This window comes from Mytilus trossulus, chromosome 6, assembly GCF_036588685.1.
Source record: "Mytilus trossulus isolate FHL-02 chromosome 6, PNRI_Mtr1.1.1.hap1, whole genome shotgun sequence".
NCBI lineage: Eukaryota > Metazoa > Mollusca > Bivalvia > Mytilida > Mytilidae > Mytilus > Mytilus trossulus.
The window spans coordinates 60,899,768-60,915,384 of NC_086378.1; the positions used below are offsets into that span (position 1 = coordinate 60,899,768).

Consider the following 15,617-nt stretch of genomic DNA (forward strand, 5'->3'; position numbering starts at 1 on the left):
ATACATTTATGCCTTTCAAAACAAATATTTTGATAAGCATGCTGTGATGTGCAACGGAGAATAAATTAAATGGTTCCTGCTTAAGTTCAAATACATAGATCTAACGACGCAGTTTATAACATTCCTTTTAAATACTTTTATAATAATCGTCACTATCATTTACTGATGTGATGAAACTGTTTCGTCAATGATTTACTGTGGAAATCAGGTGATCCCATTGCTAATATTTAAAGATGTTTTAGTTACCACTATGTGTGTACTCTTTTTTTTTTAAATAATCAACATGTTGTAATACATTAATAGAACGAGATATGAAATATAACTAACAATCAAACGACACAAAACATGATTTACAACAAGTAACTAACCTACAGTCCTCAACAATAGTCAATACAAAATAACAAACTCAATTTAATATGTGTCTAGCTAGACTATAGATAAATTTATCCATCAAGACCAGGCCCATATTGCGGAAAGAACACTGATGTAAGACCAAGTTCATATTGCAGAAAGAACACTGATGTAAGACCAAGCTCATATTGCAGAAAAAATACTGATGTAACGTGACATCCTATCATTGTCGATATTCATGGCATATGAAATAGTTATCATAGGTACTAGGATTATAATTTAATCTGCCAGACGCGCGTTTCGTCTTCATAAGACTCATCAGTGACGGCCATATCATAACAGTTAAAAAGTCAAACAAGTACAAAGTTGAAGAGCATTGAGGATCCGAAATTCCAAAAAGTTGTGCCAAATACGGCTAAGGTTATCTACTCCTGCATAAGGAACATTAATGAAACCTGACTTAGATGCAAAATATCATTGTCGATATTCATGGCATATAAAACACACATGAAAAATACAGCGGGATAATTTTTCGGAGTAAGCTTTTATGGTCGATAAAAGCCCAATGTAGGTGCATAATTTAAGTAATGATTTTGCATCTAATTTACTTGATTTATACTCCAATCATAACATTATGATTCGAGACATTTTTTTAACTTTTTGAATTAAGAGACATTTCATAAAAACTGTCGATAATGGTAGGTGCAAAGACATGGGATCTTTTTGTGATTTATCATAAATTCCTCAGAAAGATAAGAGATTGATCATTTTAAATCATTAACTTGCATAGCTACCAACGGCAACAGCTTCTTTTTTGGGAGAGGGGAACAATTCTAAAAATGGGTACTAATCTTATCGAAAAGAGGAAGCCTGGAAAATCTTTTTAAGTATTTCAGCTGACTAACGTATCAAACAAATATATTTGATACATTACATTGCTTCAGATTTAATTGTTTTAATATTTCAATGGGTTATTTTGTTGTTGATACAATAACATAAAATTCACATTACCAAAATGAAATAATATAATTTATGGGTCAAGTGAAACAACTTTCAAATAAGTCATAAAAGCCGAGAAGGTGTATTTGAGTAACAAACAAAATAGATTTGTGCTACTAAAATTATTAAAACTTTAGTGTATTCCTAACTTGATTTTTTTCAAATCATTGTTCACTAATTTTTTCAATTAAAATCTAGACATCATTTTATTAATAAAAATGTACTTAAAAAAAAGAAAACCACACACACCGTTCACAAACACCCCCTAAAAAAATGGCTAAAAGCACTTGACGACAAACTTAACTTGTAGATTTTTCTTGTGTGTGTGTGTGTGTGTGTTGTCTAGCGTATTCTCCAACCACTGACTTATCTTAGTCTGACCTACCACGAAATAACAACATTGAAGGGTGTGTTTTTTAGATATTTTAACCATTTGAAAATTCCCCATGACGACCAATCAGACAATTCCGTACAGTTGGCAATAGGTCTGAAAGAATATTAATTTCTTTTTACCGTTATACCGAACAACAGAGAAATACATTAAACCACAATTCAAATTCGTAACACGCTTAGATAACCCGTGATTCTGTTGTATCCTCAACATCTATCAGATAGTAACAATATAAATATATGTAAAGTTCATATTCAGAGTTATAATTGTAAAATATAGTGAATTAATGTATTTAAGATAAATAATGTACTAATGATAAACAATGTATAAATGACAAATGATATAAAAACTAACAAAATTATAAATATACTACCTGATGATACCCTGGTCTTAGGCCCCGTTCACACTAGCATTAATATCGATCTAATTTGAATCGATCTAAAAAAAAAACATTTAGCGTTCACATTATATTTAATCATAACGATCTCTATCGGTCTAATCTGAACCATTGCGTTCACACGACAATTAAACACGCAATCGATGTAACCTTTTTACCCGTAAAACTGTGAACATTGTGTATAAATAGAACTGATTTATCAAACTCATGTGTTGATACACTGATACACCCACTTGAAAAACAAATTAAATCACAAGTTAAAATTTTGATACTGGTGTTATTGCAATTTTTCTTTAATTTTGAAAAAAAATCTGGAGCAACGAAGTTACAACACGACGCCGGTATTAAAAATAAGCTGTTTTTCGACATCGAATATTTCCATAAAACGCCTCTGCAAAAGTGTTTATATCCATTTCTAATGATTTTATGAAAATTTCAGAGTATAACGGGACATAGATTAAGCGGTAAAACGCCGGGAACATAGATTAGGCAGTAAAACCCCGGGAACATAGATTAGGTAGTAAAACGCCGGGAACATAGATTAGGTAGTAAAACGCCGGGAACATAGATTAGGTAGTAAAACGCCGGGAACATAGATTAGGTAGTAAAACGCCAGGAACATAGATTAGGTAGTAAAAAGCCAGGAGCATAGATTAGGCAGTAAAACACAGGAAATAAACTCATCATAGATATCACGACTAAATTGAGTATATACGCCAGACGCGCGTTTCGTCTGCTAAAGACTCATCAGTGACGCTCAAATCCAAAAAAGTTTAAAATGCCAAATAAAGTACGAAGTTGAAGAGCATTCAGAACCAAAATTCCTAAAAGTTTTGCCAAATACAGCTAAGTTAATCTATGCCTGAGGTAGATAAGACTTAGTATTTCAAACAATTCAAAAATTTGTGAACAGTAAATTTATAAATATAACCATATCAATGACAATTCATGTCAGGACAAAAAGTGTTGACTACTGGGCTTGTGATACCATCGGGGAAATAAATCTCCACCAGCAGTTGCATCGACCTAGTGGTTGTAAATAAACTCATCATAGATATCAGGACTACATTTAGTATATACGCCAAACGGGCGTTTCGTCTGCTAAAGACTCATCAGTGACGCTCGAATCCAAAAAAGTTTAAAATGCCAAATAAAGTACGAAGTTGAAGAGCATTCAGAATCAAAATTCCTTAAAGTTTTGCCAAAAACATAGCTTATGCAGTAAAACTTCAGAGACATAGATTAGGCAGTTAAACACAGCCAACTTAGATTATGCAGTTAAACTTCAGGAACATAGATTAGACAGTAAAATACAGGCAACATGTTTATCAACGAATGCCTTAAAAACTAATTTAATGCAAAAAGGTTATAGGAGCATGTAAATAAGATAACAACCATGCAACAGAAAAAATATAGATGAAAATCTCAATGACACATAAAGAATGTCTACAATAAAATGCATATACTACATGTCAAATACTGACATCCCCCTCTCCCGAGTATGTTTTATCTAAATCTGAGAATAAATAAAAGAAAACTATCCCAGCTCTGCCATGATCAATAATTTCTTTGTAAGGGAGTCCCGAATGAACTTTCTGAGAAAAAAATGTACAATTTGTTTTTTAAATGTTTCATAGAAGTAACTGAACGTTGGAAATACCAACAGAAAAGAGGAAATACCAAATAAAAGACAAATTCACTCAAAATATATTTCTCATGCACAGATTTAATTTTTATGTCAAACGTCAACATTATATTTAGTATTTAAAACTATTTTGGTATAAATTTAGAATTTTAAATGGTTTTAAAAATAATGATTTTGTGGGTGTTCAGTGATGTGCAATGGAGAATAAATTTGACAGTTCCTGCATCAAAGTAGTGCCAATGTTTATATTTAAACAAGCGGTGAAATACTTTTTATAATATTTTAATTTCTTAATAATCCTTGTCATAATTATTTATTGATCCCATGGTATTTTGCTGGTCATTCGATTTAGTTAGAAATCGGCTGATAGAACTATTGCTAATATCTTTAAAAATAGTAGTCGTCGACGGATTTTTTGTTCTTTCAAAAATTCAATCACGATTTTTTAACAGAGAAACGATAAAAATGTATTTTTGTATACAAAATCTGTGTGCTTTTTTTCAAATAAGACATGAATAAAAGGAGACACTCAATAGACAACTTTCGAGTTCATCCGTCACCGGAAAAAACTCGTCAATTATACGCGCCTTTATCGCAGTCATCTGTGCGTTTAGGGGCGTCGTCACTTCCTTACAAGGTTGAGCGAGTGGTTGGAAAATTATAATTCTATATTGTACGAATTATTCGGCAAATTGAATTCTAAAAATAGACAATCAACACTGCTGTCATTAGGGAATTGTCAGTAAGTACCTACAGAGCAACCATTATTTCTAGTTTATCCTGCACAAAAACGATCACTAAGACGCTTGATGAACGTAAATAGTGCAGGGATACAGGCGAGCCCCTCTATCTGGTAAATGACGTCATAAAGGCGTGCATAATTGACGAGTTTTTGCCGGTGACGGATGAACTCGAAAGTGGTCTATTAGAAAGCAACTAAATTGAACAAATATGCATCTTACTGAACCTGACGGTCTGCATATTCATCTCAGGTATTGAGTCATAAATTTAACACAAACCTTTAATGACCATCCTGAACATGAAATTTCTCAAATGAAGAAAAATAAAAAGATATCGAAACAACAACTGAGTTTAGAGAGGCATATGAAAATCTGTAGGAGTAATAAGTGTTTTTTTAAATCTTATGCTCTAAAACTCGACCTCGATATTTCATAAGTATGTGTACTAACATTATTAGTTCGTTCAGGGTTTATTTTTATATCACATACTTTTAGATCTTACTTATACGGTATTTCCGCATCTCGTTATTTTACTATTTATACTTAGACATATCAAAAACTGTCCTAATTAAAGAATCCACCAAATGTCATCGTTTGTTATAAACACTTCATGTCAAGAGTAGGCATTTACTGAAACACTGTTCAACATATTCAAACTCCAGACCAAGTATACAAGAAGTTCTTTATATCCAACGACACATAATTCGTCTGGCGTATTAAATCATTAGCAGGTACTTTTAATAAATAATTATACCGGTATTTGTCAAGATGAGTGCTTGGATCGTATATATCCAATTGAACATGAAATAAAAGATTCCATTATGCAAGATTAGCATAATATTTTATGTACATCCTAATGTATTGTTCTAAATCTGTGTAAATATTCATCAAAATCACTATGGCCGTTTTGAAGAAGGTATGCATGTGAAAGACTATTACAACATATGCAATATCAAAGAAAACAAGTCATTCTTACATTCTTTTATAATGTGGTAGCAGGAATAAATTCTTTAGTCACAGCCTTAAGTTGATCCCTACAACTGCATGAGAAAACAATCTGAACATGGATAACAGAATAGTGAATGTGACTGTATGCCAGATGCATGGTTTGTCTACACAAGACTCATCAGTGACCAGTAGTTTAAAAAGGCAACAAAAAAACTACAAAGGTGAGTACTGAAGACTCAAATTCTCTAAGATTTTGTCAAATACAGCTTACATAATATATTTCTGTGTTAGAAAATTCTTTGTATTTCGAAAAATTCGAAGTTTTTAAACAGTTAATTAATAACTATGACTATATCACTGATAATTCGTCATTCATTCACATCTGTGATCCATTTAGAGAAGTTGTGCTTACAAGTTATTACCAAATACTTCAATGATTTAAATTAGTTTCAACATGTAGGATAGGTTCAAAGTTCATTGTAGGCACATCCTGCGGTGTTCTATTACTATTTGAAGTTCTAGCAATACCTGTCAAACTGTTTAGGAGTTGCCCTTATGAGAGTATTACCACTTACTGCAATGGTGAAGTAAGTCAATTGGAGTATCTCCAAATTAAAATAATTGACCAAGATTATAAATGCACAGCCTCAGTGAGAGTACTACAAACGTGGCTTACAAGGCACATGGTCAGACAAATGAATCAACTGAAAGACAGACAGGTTTACCTCCATAAACCCCCTCCAACGAAAATTAACAAACAATCAAAAATAAGAAATGAATCTTAGTTTTCAATGTGTATACTGACATGAATGAACTAAAAACAGATAAGAAGCTAAGATACATATTTGTTTTATTTGAAATTTGTTGATTAAATCACAGACACTGACATAATAAATACATGATTCTACATTAATGATCATGTTCTATATTAATGATCACAATTTACATCTAATGATTATATACAGAAATGTTATATTAATGATTATATATACAATTTTCAACCTTTAATCTGCTTATTGCAGTATACATCAACAAAACATGATACCCTGGAATGCAAAACAAACAATATTAACAACATCTCAATGAAAAACTGTTTCTGTGTTACTTATGTTATCTATGGAAAGTGTTTTTTTTCTGATTTTTTTCTACAAAGAAGCAAACTATTCAATTCCTCAAACAACCCATTAAACTTATAAAGTGTTGTTGACAAGTTTTTAATGTTCAACAAAATATTCTTATCTCTATTATATTTTTATGAGATGAATATTGCTGTTTCTTAAATAAATGAAATCAGTACAAAGATGATATCACCACACACGTGATGAATGTTTGTGCTTCTTTTGAAAAATTAACATGATTTTCAAACAATAACTGAAAACCATCAGATGTGCAATAACAAAAACCACAGTCCAAGTTGAATGGGTCGCATAATACATTATACTTTAAAATAGGAGGAGCTAACAAATAACAGCCCTTCAAAATGGGAGGAGCTTAAAGCTTATAGAAATTGCAATATCAATATGATAAAAAATATTTAAAAATCTTATGTTTAAAAGTATAATTCCTATAGATGAAATGACAAAGTTAAATCTGATATTCCACTAAATGTCGGTCAATGGAAAACACAAGTTATTTTAAGTTTTTAAACCCTCACCAATCTGTCATTGATTATTGTCAAACAACAGTTACTATAATTATCTAATATACTATTAAACACGTTAATAAAATCAAATAAGTAAGAAATAGGGTAAAAGTGAACAGGGAAAGTGTCACATTTGTACCCATCTTAATCTCATTTTGAACCATTATTTGAACTAATTGAAAAAAGGGAAAAATTTTCATTGTTCTTTCATGGTATGCAATCTATGTCACTTGTCAAATCCGAAAACAGATTTTGACAGGAAGTAGATCCTTTTCCACAGGTTTCAATCTATATCTTATAGCAATTACAAATGTGGGCAAAGTATGTTTTTATTACCTGCATCCTAATCTTATTCAACTGTTTTTAAACATGGGAAAAAAGATGCATTTTTAATCTCCCTAAAAACTTTTGTTTTAACTTCTCAATTAAAATCTAATGTTTCAGACAGATCAAATCGGTAGTCATGTACGTAGAAATTAAAACAACACAACATTTATCATGTACATATACATCAGTAGCTATATATTTAAGCACATATCACTTTAAAAAAGCCCTGAAGTGTGCTGATTAAATACCAAGTCCGGAATATGGATTGTTTTCATTTGTTTATTTTAGCTTTAGATTTTACCAATTGATAAGGGATTTTCCTTTTTGAACTTTCCTTTATTCTTCTTTTTTCCTTTATTTATATTACCAATGTTAATTCAACTGATCGGGCGGAGCTTACGTTTTAATTTGCATAAGGACAGTCTATTTCAAGATGTGTGTGATAAGGATGATTACCGTTATAATTATAACTGATTTCTAATCACCTATCAGTGTCATCAAAGGAATTTACAAAACAATGACTGGACACTTCATTGGTGAGTTTATCCTAAAACACCCATATATTGATGGACTGGTTTATTGTGAGCGAATCGGTTAAACTCCGCCCAGTCAAGTGAAATAAATCGAGTAATACACACAGAGAATATTGTGACTGCTGAAAGATTTACTATGATGGTTGATGAAAGATGTTGTTACACAAACAAAAGTGATTTTGTTAATACAACTTTGAATAATGTGTAGTGTGTGTGTTGAGTTTTGTATACTCTGACTTGTGGTTAAAAAAACTTGGGATATTTTTAGATATTTTTATTTTGAGGATTTATAAGTTTATTCGAGCTAAGTTTTACATTGTTCATGTTAATGTTTGAATTATAACCAATGCAATTTTTACAAATGTTTACCTTTCTTCAAAACAGAATGTTAAATCATATTTATTTAGTATATATAATTCATAATTTTTATCTGCACTTTATTTAAGAAACCAAAATTACACCAATCCAAATGTATTCTCGTTCATTACAGAGGTTTTTCAAAAAGCACCTCAACTGTATATTTTATGTATCAGTACAGGCCACCTTCACGTTTTCGGATTTTCTCGCTCACATACACAAATTGGAATTTTTATGGATATTTGAACTTTTTTTCAACATTCTTTTTTTATTTGAATTGGTCTTTCTCTGACCAGAAACATGCATAATATTAATTTATATATGTAAATATGCTTTCTGAGAAACCTCTGTGTTACTGATTGATAAAATAACTAAAACTAGACTTCCTTCACATACAACATCAAACACTGATAAACTTATACCACCATCAAAGGATCATGAACACATTCAATAAAATGCAAAATAACAAAGTATCACAGATTTTTAAATATTAAAATGACTCATATTAACAATTTTCTTACACTATTCAAGCATAATAGTTTTCTCTCCTAAATTTCACTATAAAACAGTTGATCTTGACATAATCTGAACATAAAAATTATATTTTCTTTTGAAATTTTGAAAGGTTTACTTTATCTACGAAAGACAAAACTGAAGTAAAATATATTTCTTCATTGCACTAGCTGTAGGATATACCAGCATAAGAACTACCAATAAGCATATCTGATGAAAGTTATTACAGCTCCATAATATTGTAGCTACGATATCCTGTAAAAACTACCAATAAGCATATCTGATGAAAGTTATTACAGCTCCATAATATTGTAGCTACGATATCCTGTAAAAACTACCAATAAGCATATCTGATGAAAGATATTACAGCTCCATAATATTGTAGCTACGATATCCTGTAAAAACTACCAATAAGCATATCTGATAAAAGATATTACAGCTCCATAATATTGTAGCTACGATATCCTGTAAAAACTACCAATAAGCATATCTGATGAAAGTTATTACAGCTCCATAATATTGTAGCTACGATATCCTGTAAAAAATACCAATAAGCATATCTGATAAAAGATATTACAGCTCCATAATATTGTAGCTACGATATCCTGTAAAAACTACCAATAAGCATATCTGATGAAAGTTATTACAGCTCCATAATATTGTAGCTACGATATCCTGTAAAAACTACCAATAAGCATATCTGATAAAAGATTTTAGAGCTCCATAACATTGTAGCTACGATATCCTCAGCTAAAACAGACAGCTCTGCAGTACAATAATTGTCTTTAATCAAATGTAGGCAGGCTTTTGTAAATGCAGTCTTTATATATTTGACTCTGTTTATACTATGCAAATAATAGCTTTGAAATGGTAGGCATACAAAATGCATATATGCTATAGCTTTTCATTAACAAATGAAAAAGATATTATCCAATAGGGGGAAAAAAGCCTTTAAAGGTTACATCTTAAGATATTGTATATATTCCTTCAAAAGAAGTGTGAATGAAATTCACTCTAAGTGTATTTACTTATAAGGCTAACATTGGTAGGAACAAACCACAGAAGCCAAAAACCTGACCTTTTGCATTTTTTTTACTCAAGCTGGTATAAAATTATTCTGTGCTATAATTCTTTATGAAAACCTCCCCCTTTCTACAATCTAATATGTAAAAAGCCTTCCCAATATCAATACTTTTTTTACTTTTGAAGCAGGACAACTTTATCTAACAATGTTTATCACTAATAAAAGCATACAACTGATACACAAATAACAAGGTTTACATATAGAACAATATCATGATACATCATTGACGACAATGACACTCGGAGAGTTATGTTTCTGCAGCACCATCTGACTAGAGTCTGACGTGTAGGTTACAAACACTGATAGTCTATTGAGGTTAAATATCCCTGGTTTACTGAAGCCTGCTGACAATCTGACAGGTTTCTGTTGATTAGATTCTATTTTCAGTTGTGTCATAGTCTGGCTCACCCAATTAAAACAGCTACTGTGGCTAGGGTAGGCTTGGTTTGTCAAAAGATTTTCTGGTCGAGAATTCAATCTATAAAATAAGAAAATTTTGATAATTAATACAAAACTCAAAAGTTGCAAGTAACCACATTTTGCCAAAATTGAGGTATTTATATTGAATATTGAGGATCCTTGCAAATAAGTCAAGTTTTATTCACATACATTAAATTAAGAGTACTAAATATTTGGTCAATTTAGACAGGAGTTCAGATCAAACATTTACCTGTCAGGTGATTTACTGGTGTCTATTAATACCTCTACAGGTATTTTGGAACAGTTGTGTAGCATCACAACCACAGGTACAATACACACCCTGCAAAATAGAAGAAAAGTTTTCTCATGTAAATAATAACAATGTTGATGGGTCCTCTCCCAATTAAAGTAAATGACATTTGTTTGATATGTTTGAGCTTTTGATTTTGTCATTTGATAAGGGCATTCAGTTTTTTTTTTTCCTTTGAGTTCAGTATTTTTGTAACTTAACTTTTCATTGAAATAGTATGATACAATAGTTTGTGAGAAACAAAATTTAGAGGATTTTTCATATCTTTATGAAACAACCCACAGCCTGGAGCATGTCAATTTAAATTCTAGGATTGGGCATTAAACTAAAACCAATTAAAAAAATTTATCCACATTAAATAAATATGACTCTGTTAGGATGCACAAAATTGTATAAATACAATCTGCAAGTCTAATTTTGTAATCAGAAACAACACTTATAATTTTGAAATGAATTAGGGAAAAAGTTTAAAACTTATGGTATTAATTACCTTGATGTACGAAAATTGTGTGTTATATTACTTTTATGGCTAAAACTAATGTCCACTAGTTGTGTAGTGACTTCTGAATCTAATTTTTTGTTTTCATCTTCATCTTCTTCAGTTTTTATAAACTTTAAAGGTGGTGGATCAGGTTTTATCTACAATTAAAGTCAAAGTATACAACATTTACATAATATTGATCACACAAGAAAACTAAAGCCAATGGCTTCAATGCAAAAACTATGAAATGATTTGATCAAGGGTATTATAACATCCACCAGACAATATTTCAACCATATTCAGGGGGAAAACATGTGATATGAATATAAACTTTAACCAAGACAGACAACCTGATCCAATTTTCCCCCATATCTAGCTTATAAGTCACCAGTAAGACACGTCATTGCATCTTGAAATATTGTTCTGAATACAAAAAAACAACCAACTTATCTCAATCTTTGGTTTGACTAAGCCTCTGTCCTTAGTTGGAATCATGACTTCATAGTAAAAATGCTATCACAGGACATACTGCATATTTTTTTGTGACAAACATTGTAATTTTTTATTCAAGAAAACAATCCTTTATCTGAAAAAGTTAATTAAAACAAAATCAATCAATTGTTTTATTTAGGATTCAGTTATTAATGATATTCGTTTTGTGCCTTGCCCAGTCTATTCCTATTTGATCTATTGTTAAAATTAGTGGTTTTCCTCTACCCACAAAAAAAGAAAATAAATCCACAAAAGATCAGCTCTTGAAAAACATGCTATTAAGCATCATATCAAAGGAGAAAGATGGCCACATGATGCAAAAAAAAAAGTCATTAATCTAGAAGAAGATAAAAATACATTCTTATAAATATATGATAATGCAAAATGACTACCAACAGCAAATTCTAGGAAAATATCTGTTTTTTACATTGCAGACATTCTCAATTATATAGTGATATTTTTATAAGCATTCACTAAAGTCAAGGGAATGAGCTGTCTTAGCCCTTACATAGTATAATATAAGATTGCCCATATCTAAGAAATTGTACTTTAATACCGATTATTAACCTGTAAAAATTGCAAGAAACTGTTAAATTCTTTCAAAATAGTTTATTATGCAAAATGAATTTTTGTCCAGTTTATTTAGTACAGAAAGGTCACTATGACATAATAAAAGATAATTTGCATTTTTTTATGTTAATCTTCAAAGGATAGAACTATGAAGGCCTAGTAAACTTGATTTTTCCCCCAATTTTATCATTAATGATATCTGACAATAAATTCTAGTAAATATCTGTCCCTACTTTTGAAACAATAATTTTAATTTTGTTAAATTACCATTTTCTTTGTTGGAGGTTAAAATAAAGAAAAAGTATGTCCAATTCCGCACTAAGTTGATGTCAATACATGAAAAAATGAAACAAGCAGAGTATATACAAAAGAACACATTTGTCCATAGAGAAAATCTGGCAAAATGTCATTCCATATTAGAGATGCTATATAAATGAGATATGTTTTATCACAGAACAAATGCAATACCTACCACATTTAATCCCTGAGTTAATCCTTGACAAGACATGTCTGAATCATCCTAATCAGAGGTAAATTGATTAAAATATGCTAAACACTTGAATATTTGATGCAACTTGTAACAGAAACCTTATTAATTTCAAATCTGTGGTTTCATAGCAGTAAAATGCTCATTAAGGCAAAGGTAAATTTTAGGTGTTATTCTGCCGTACAAAATCATCAAAATAAAAAATTAAGTGATACATTAATTTAATCTCAGAATAAAATCTCAACAAGATTGTGTTCATAGTATAAGGATGCTCCACTCACAATAACATTTTCTATGTTCAGTGGACCGTAAAATTGGGGTAAAAACTTTAAATTGGCATTTAACTTAGAAAGATCATATCATACGGAACATGTGTACTAAGTTTAAAGTTAATTTGACTTCAACTTCCTCAAATACTACCTTCAGGAAAAACTTTTACCTCACAACAGGCAGACAAAAACGGATAAACAGACGAATGAACGGACACACAGTCTGAAAAACATTATGCCCCTAGGTGGAGCATTAAAATCCATATCACTAGAGTGGATGTAATGACAAAGTTAAATCAAGGGCAAATTTTTCAAAAATAGCAATGGCTTCAATTTATCATTTAACCGGTATAAATAATTTTGTTACACAAAATCTATTGAATGTGTACCTATGGAAATGCAGCAATTCTTATTTCAACATATTTTACCCATCCCTATTTATAGAAACAGGTAACAAAAGAATATCATATGACCTGTCCAACAAGTAAGTGTTTATTTATACATTAGCTAATGAAGAATCCAGAGTTCCTGTTATTCACAAAGAAAGTAATGTCCAAAAAAGGTAAGATATAAAACCAATATCAGAATGTTTAACACTTACTTTTATAGGATAAGATGTAAATATAGTGTCAATCTTTTCTATATGTACATGGTGCTGACCCACTCTAATCTGTACCTCACCAGTATCATTGATCACAAATGCCTGCAAGTAAATACATAGTTTTTAAACTAAACTACAAACACATCTGAATACTAGCTTCCATTTTATTTTCAGTCTTAGCTAAAGTATGAAAAAGTGATAAATAAAACATTTGAATGTTATGTAGTTGAGAATCTGACTGTTTATTTTTGGTTGATGTTGAATAGACAGGATGCTTCCTCTGTACCCCCACTAGCCAAATTGTTTTGATGGAGTATAATGATACTGTCCATATGAACAAGGGTAAATCAGGTATGGTTGATACTAGTCTCCTACAGACCACTCTGAAGAGTCATTTGTGAGAAAATCTACATATAACATATAATCTAGAAGGAAGCATGCTTTCAACAGGTGCCAAGGATAAAACAACTTTGTAAAAAACAAAACATGAGTGTGTGTTCATACATTTAAAACATCTTAAAAAGCTTACCCATATGTGGTAAATTATATCTTACCTTCCATATTATTACAAGTGTTAATCCTATCTGTATTGCACATTTCAGATCACTAAATTCCCCAGCAGTTTTACTTAGAGTATCATCAGAGGATAATTTGGCCTTGGAGCAGAAGTAGAAGTCAGCACAAGGTGTTAATGAGCTACAAATCTGTAAAATAGTCATGGAAATTATGCATTAAAGCATCAAAGCATAATCTAAATAGTTCATTAATAGGTCAATTTTTACAAACACACAACAAAGAAATCAGCTTTTCCTTTATGTGATACTTCAAATAGAGGCAAGCAATTTTTGTTGTAATAGCAAATTTTTTGGCAGCCTCCGTTGTTTTATGAATTTTCTAAAAAGGAGAGCATAATTAATATCATTCCTGAAAAGATTTTATCTTATTTCATAGCTAAACATTGAACAAAATTTCTTTTATTAAGAACTGGTTTCCTGTTGGAAGTGCTTTACACTTGTCATTTTGGGCCCTTTCTAGCATGCTATTTGGTGTGACCCAATGCTCTGTGTCCAAGGCCATACCTTGACCTACAATTGTTTACTTTTAACACACAAGGCCATACTCTGATCTATAAATGTTTACTTTAAACACATTGTGATTTGGATGGAGATTTGTTTCATTGGCACTCATACAACATCTTCTTATTTATAGAAGATAAATTGTATTCTGTAAGATCTAACTTATATTTTAATGAGACAAAAGTAAGCTGGCTTAAATATTTAGAGTAATTACAACCAATACATTTTTTCTACAGATTCTACAAGCAAATATTTTTAAAGTTTAAAGTATCTCAATTTGTCTTTAAACAGTTGACAACAATAAAATCAGATTTTTTTTTCATTTCTCAATATAAGTTTGAATGAATTCTATGCAATAAGCTATACTTGTTGCTATGGTATACTTGTTATATAGTTTGAATCAGTTAACAAATGGTGCAGTTCTAGCAACAGGAAGTAAGTTCTATGGAAATGAAATGCTCTTCTTCAACAAACAGATTAATTACTTCTTACCTGTTGATTGTCAAAGGAAACATCACTAAATAATACACAGTCTTTCCCTTTTATCGATTCTGAAAATACAAATATTTATATAATTTCAGCTGGCTAATGTATGTAAATGATTGATTTATCTAAATAGAGATCATACTATAGTTGAATGATATCACATGGATGTGAAAACGGTATCCAGTGTGCTCCCTTTAAGTTGGCAAACAGTGTATACAACCTGGTGTTATTTAAAGGCTAGAAAATTTACCTACAATTACCACTCTGTGATGTATATATGTATTAGTTTCTAACCATCTTTCATGATAATTTTTACTGAGCAAGTTTGTATCTTCATAAATAAAAATAATGAATTTGTGTAAACATAAGATTTATTTTTTTATTCTAAATAACACTCACCTATATTGGTAGGACTTCTTATTGCTTTTAAACATATTTGCATAGTTTCTCTACTGCCCACTTGTATTTCTACAAAAATGTACAATAATGTATTTTGTA

At 30.7% G+C, this 15,617-nt stretch overlaps 1 protein-coding gene across 9 annotated transcripts in view; it reads right to left on the reverse strand.

Annotated features, from left to right (window-relative positions):
- Positions 1–8,070: 8,070 nt before the first annotated feature.
- Positions 8,071–15,617, reverse strand: part of LOC134721626 (trafficking protein particle complex subunit 8-like) — a 43,296-nt gene continuing 35,749 nt past the window's right edge. For 6 of the 9 annotated variants that reach the window (XM_063584740.1, XM_063584736.1, XM_063584738.1 and 3 more), the window contains 8 exons: positions 15,519–15,587; positions 15,126–15,184; positions 14,112–14,261; positions 13,558–13,659; positions 12,673–12,720; positions 11,148–11,296; positions 10,598–10,687; positions 8,071–10,405 (listed from right to left, as the gene is read on the reverse strand). In XM_063584740.1, the coding sequence (XP_063440810.1) occupies positions 10,138–10,405; positions 10,598–10,687; positions 11,148–11,296; positions 12,673–12,720; positions 13,558–13,659; positions 14,112–14,261; positions 15,126–15,184; positions 15,519–15,587 (935 nt within the window). In that variant the 3' untranslated portion in view covers positions 8,071–10,137. The remainder of the gene's footprint in view (positions 10,406–10,597; positions 10,688–11,147; positions 11,297–12,672; positions 12,721–13,557; positions 13,660–14,111; positions 14,262–15,125; positions 15,185–15,518; positions 15,588–15,617) is intronic. The other 3 variants (XM_063584742.1, XM_063584741.1, XM_063584739.1) reach the window with 1 other exon arrangement.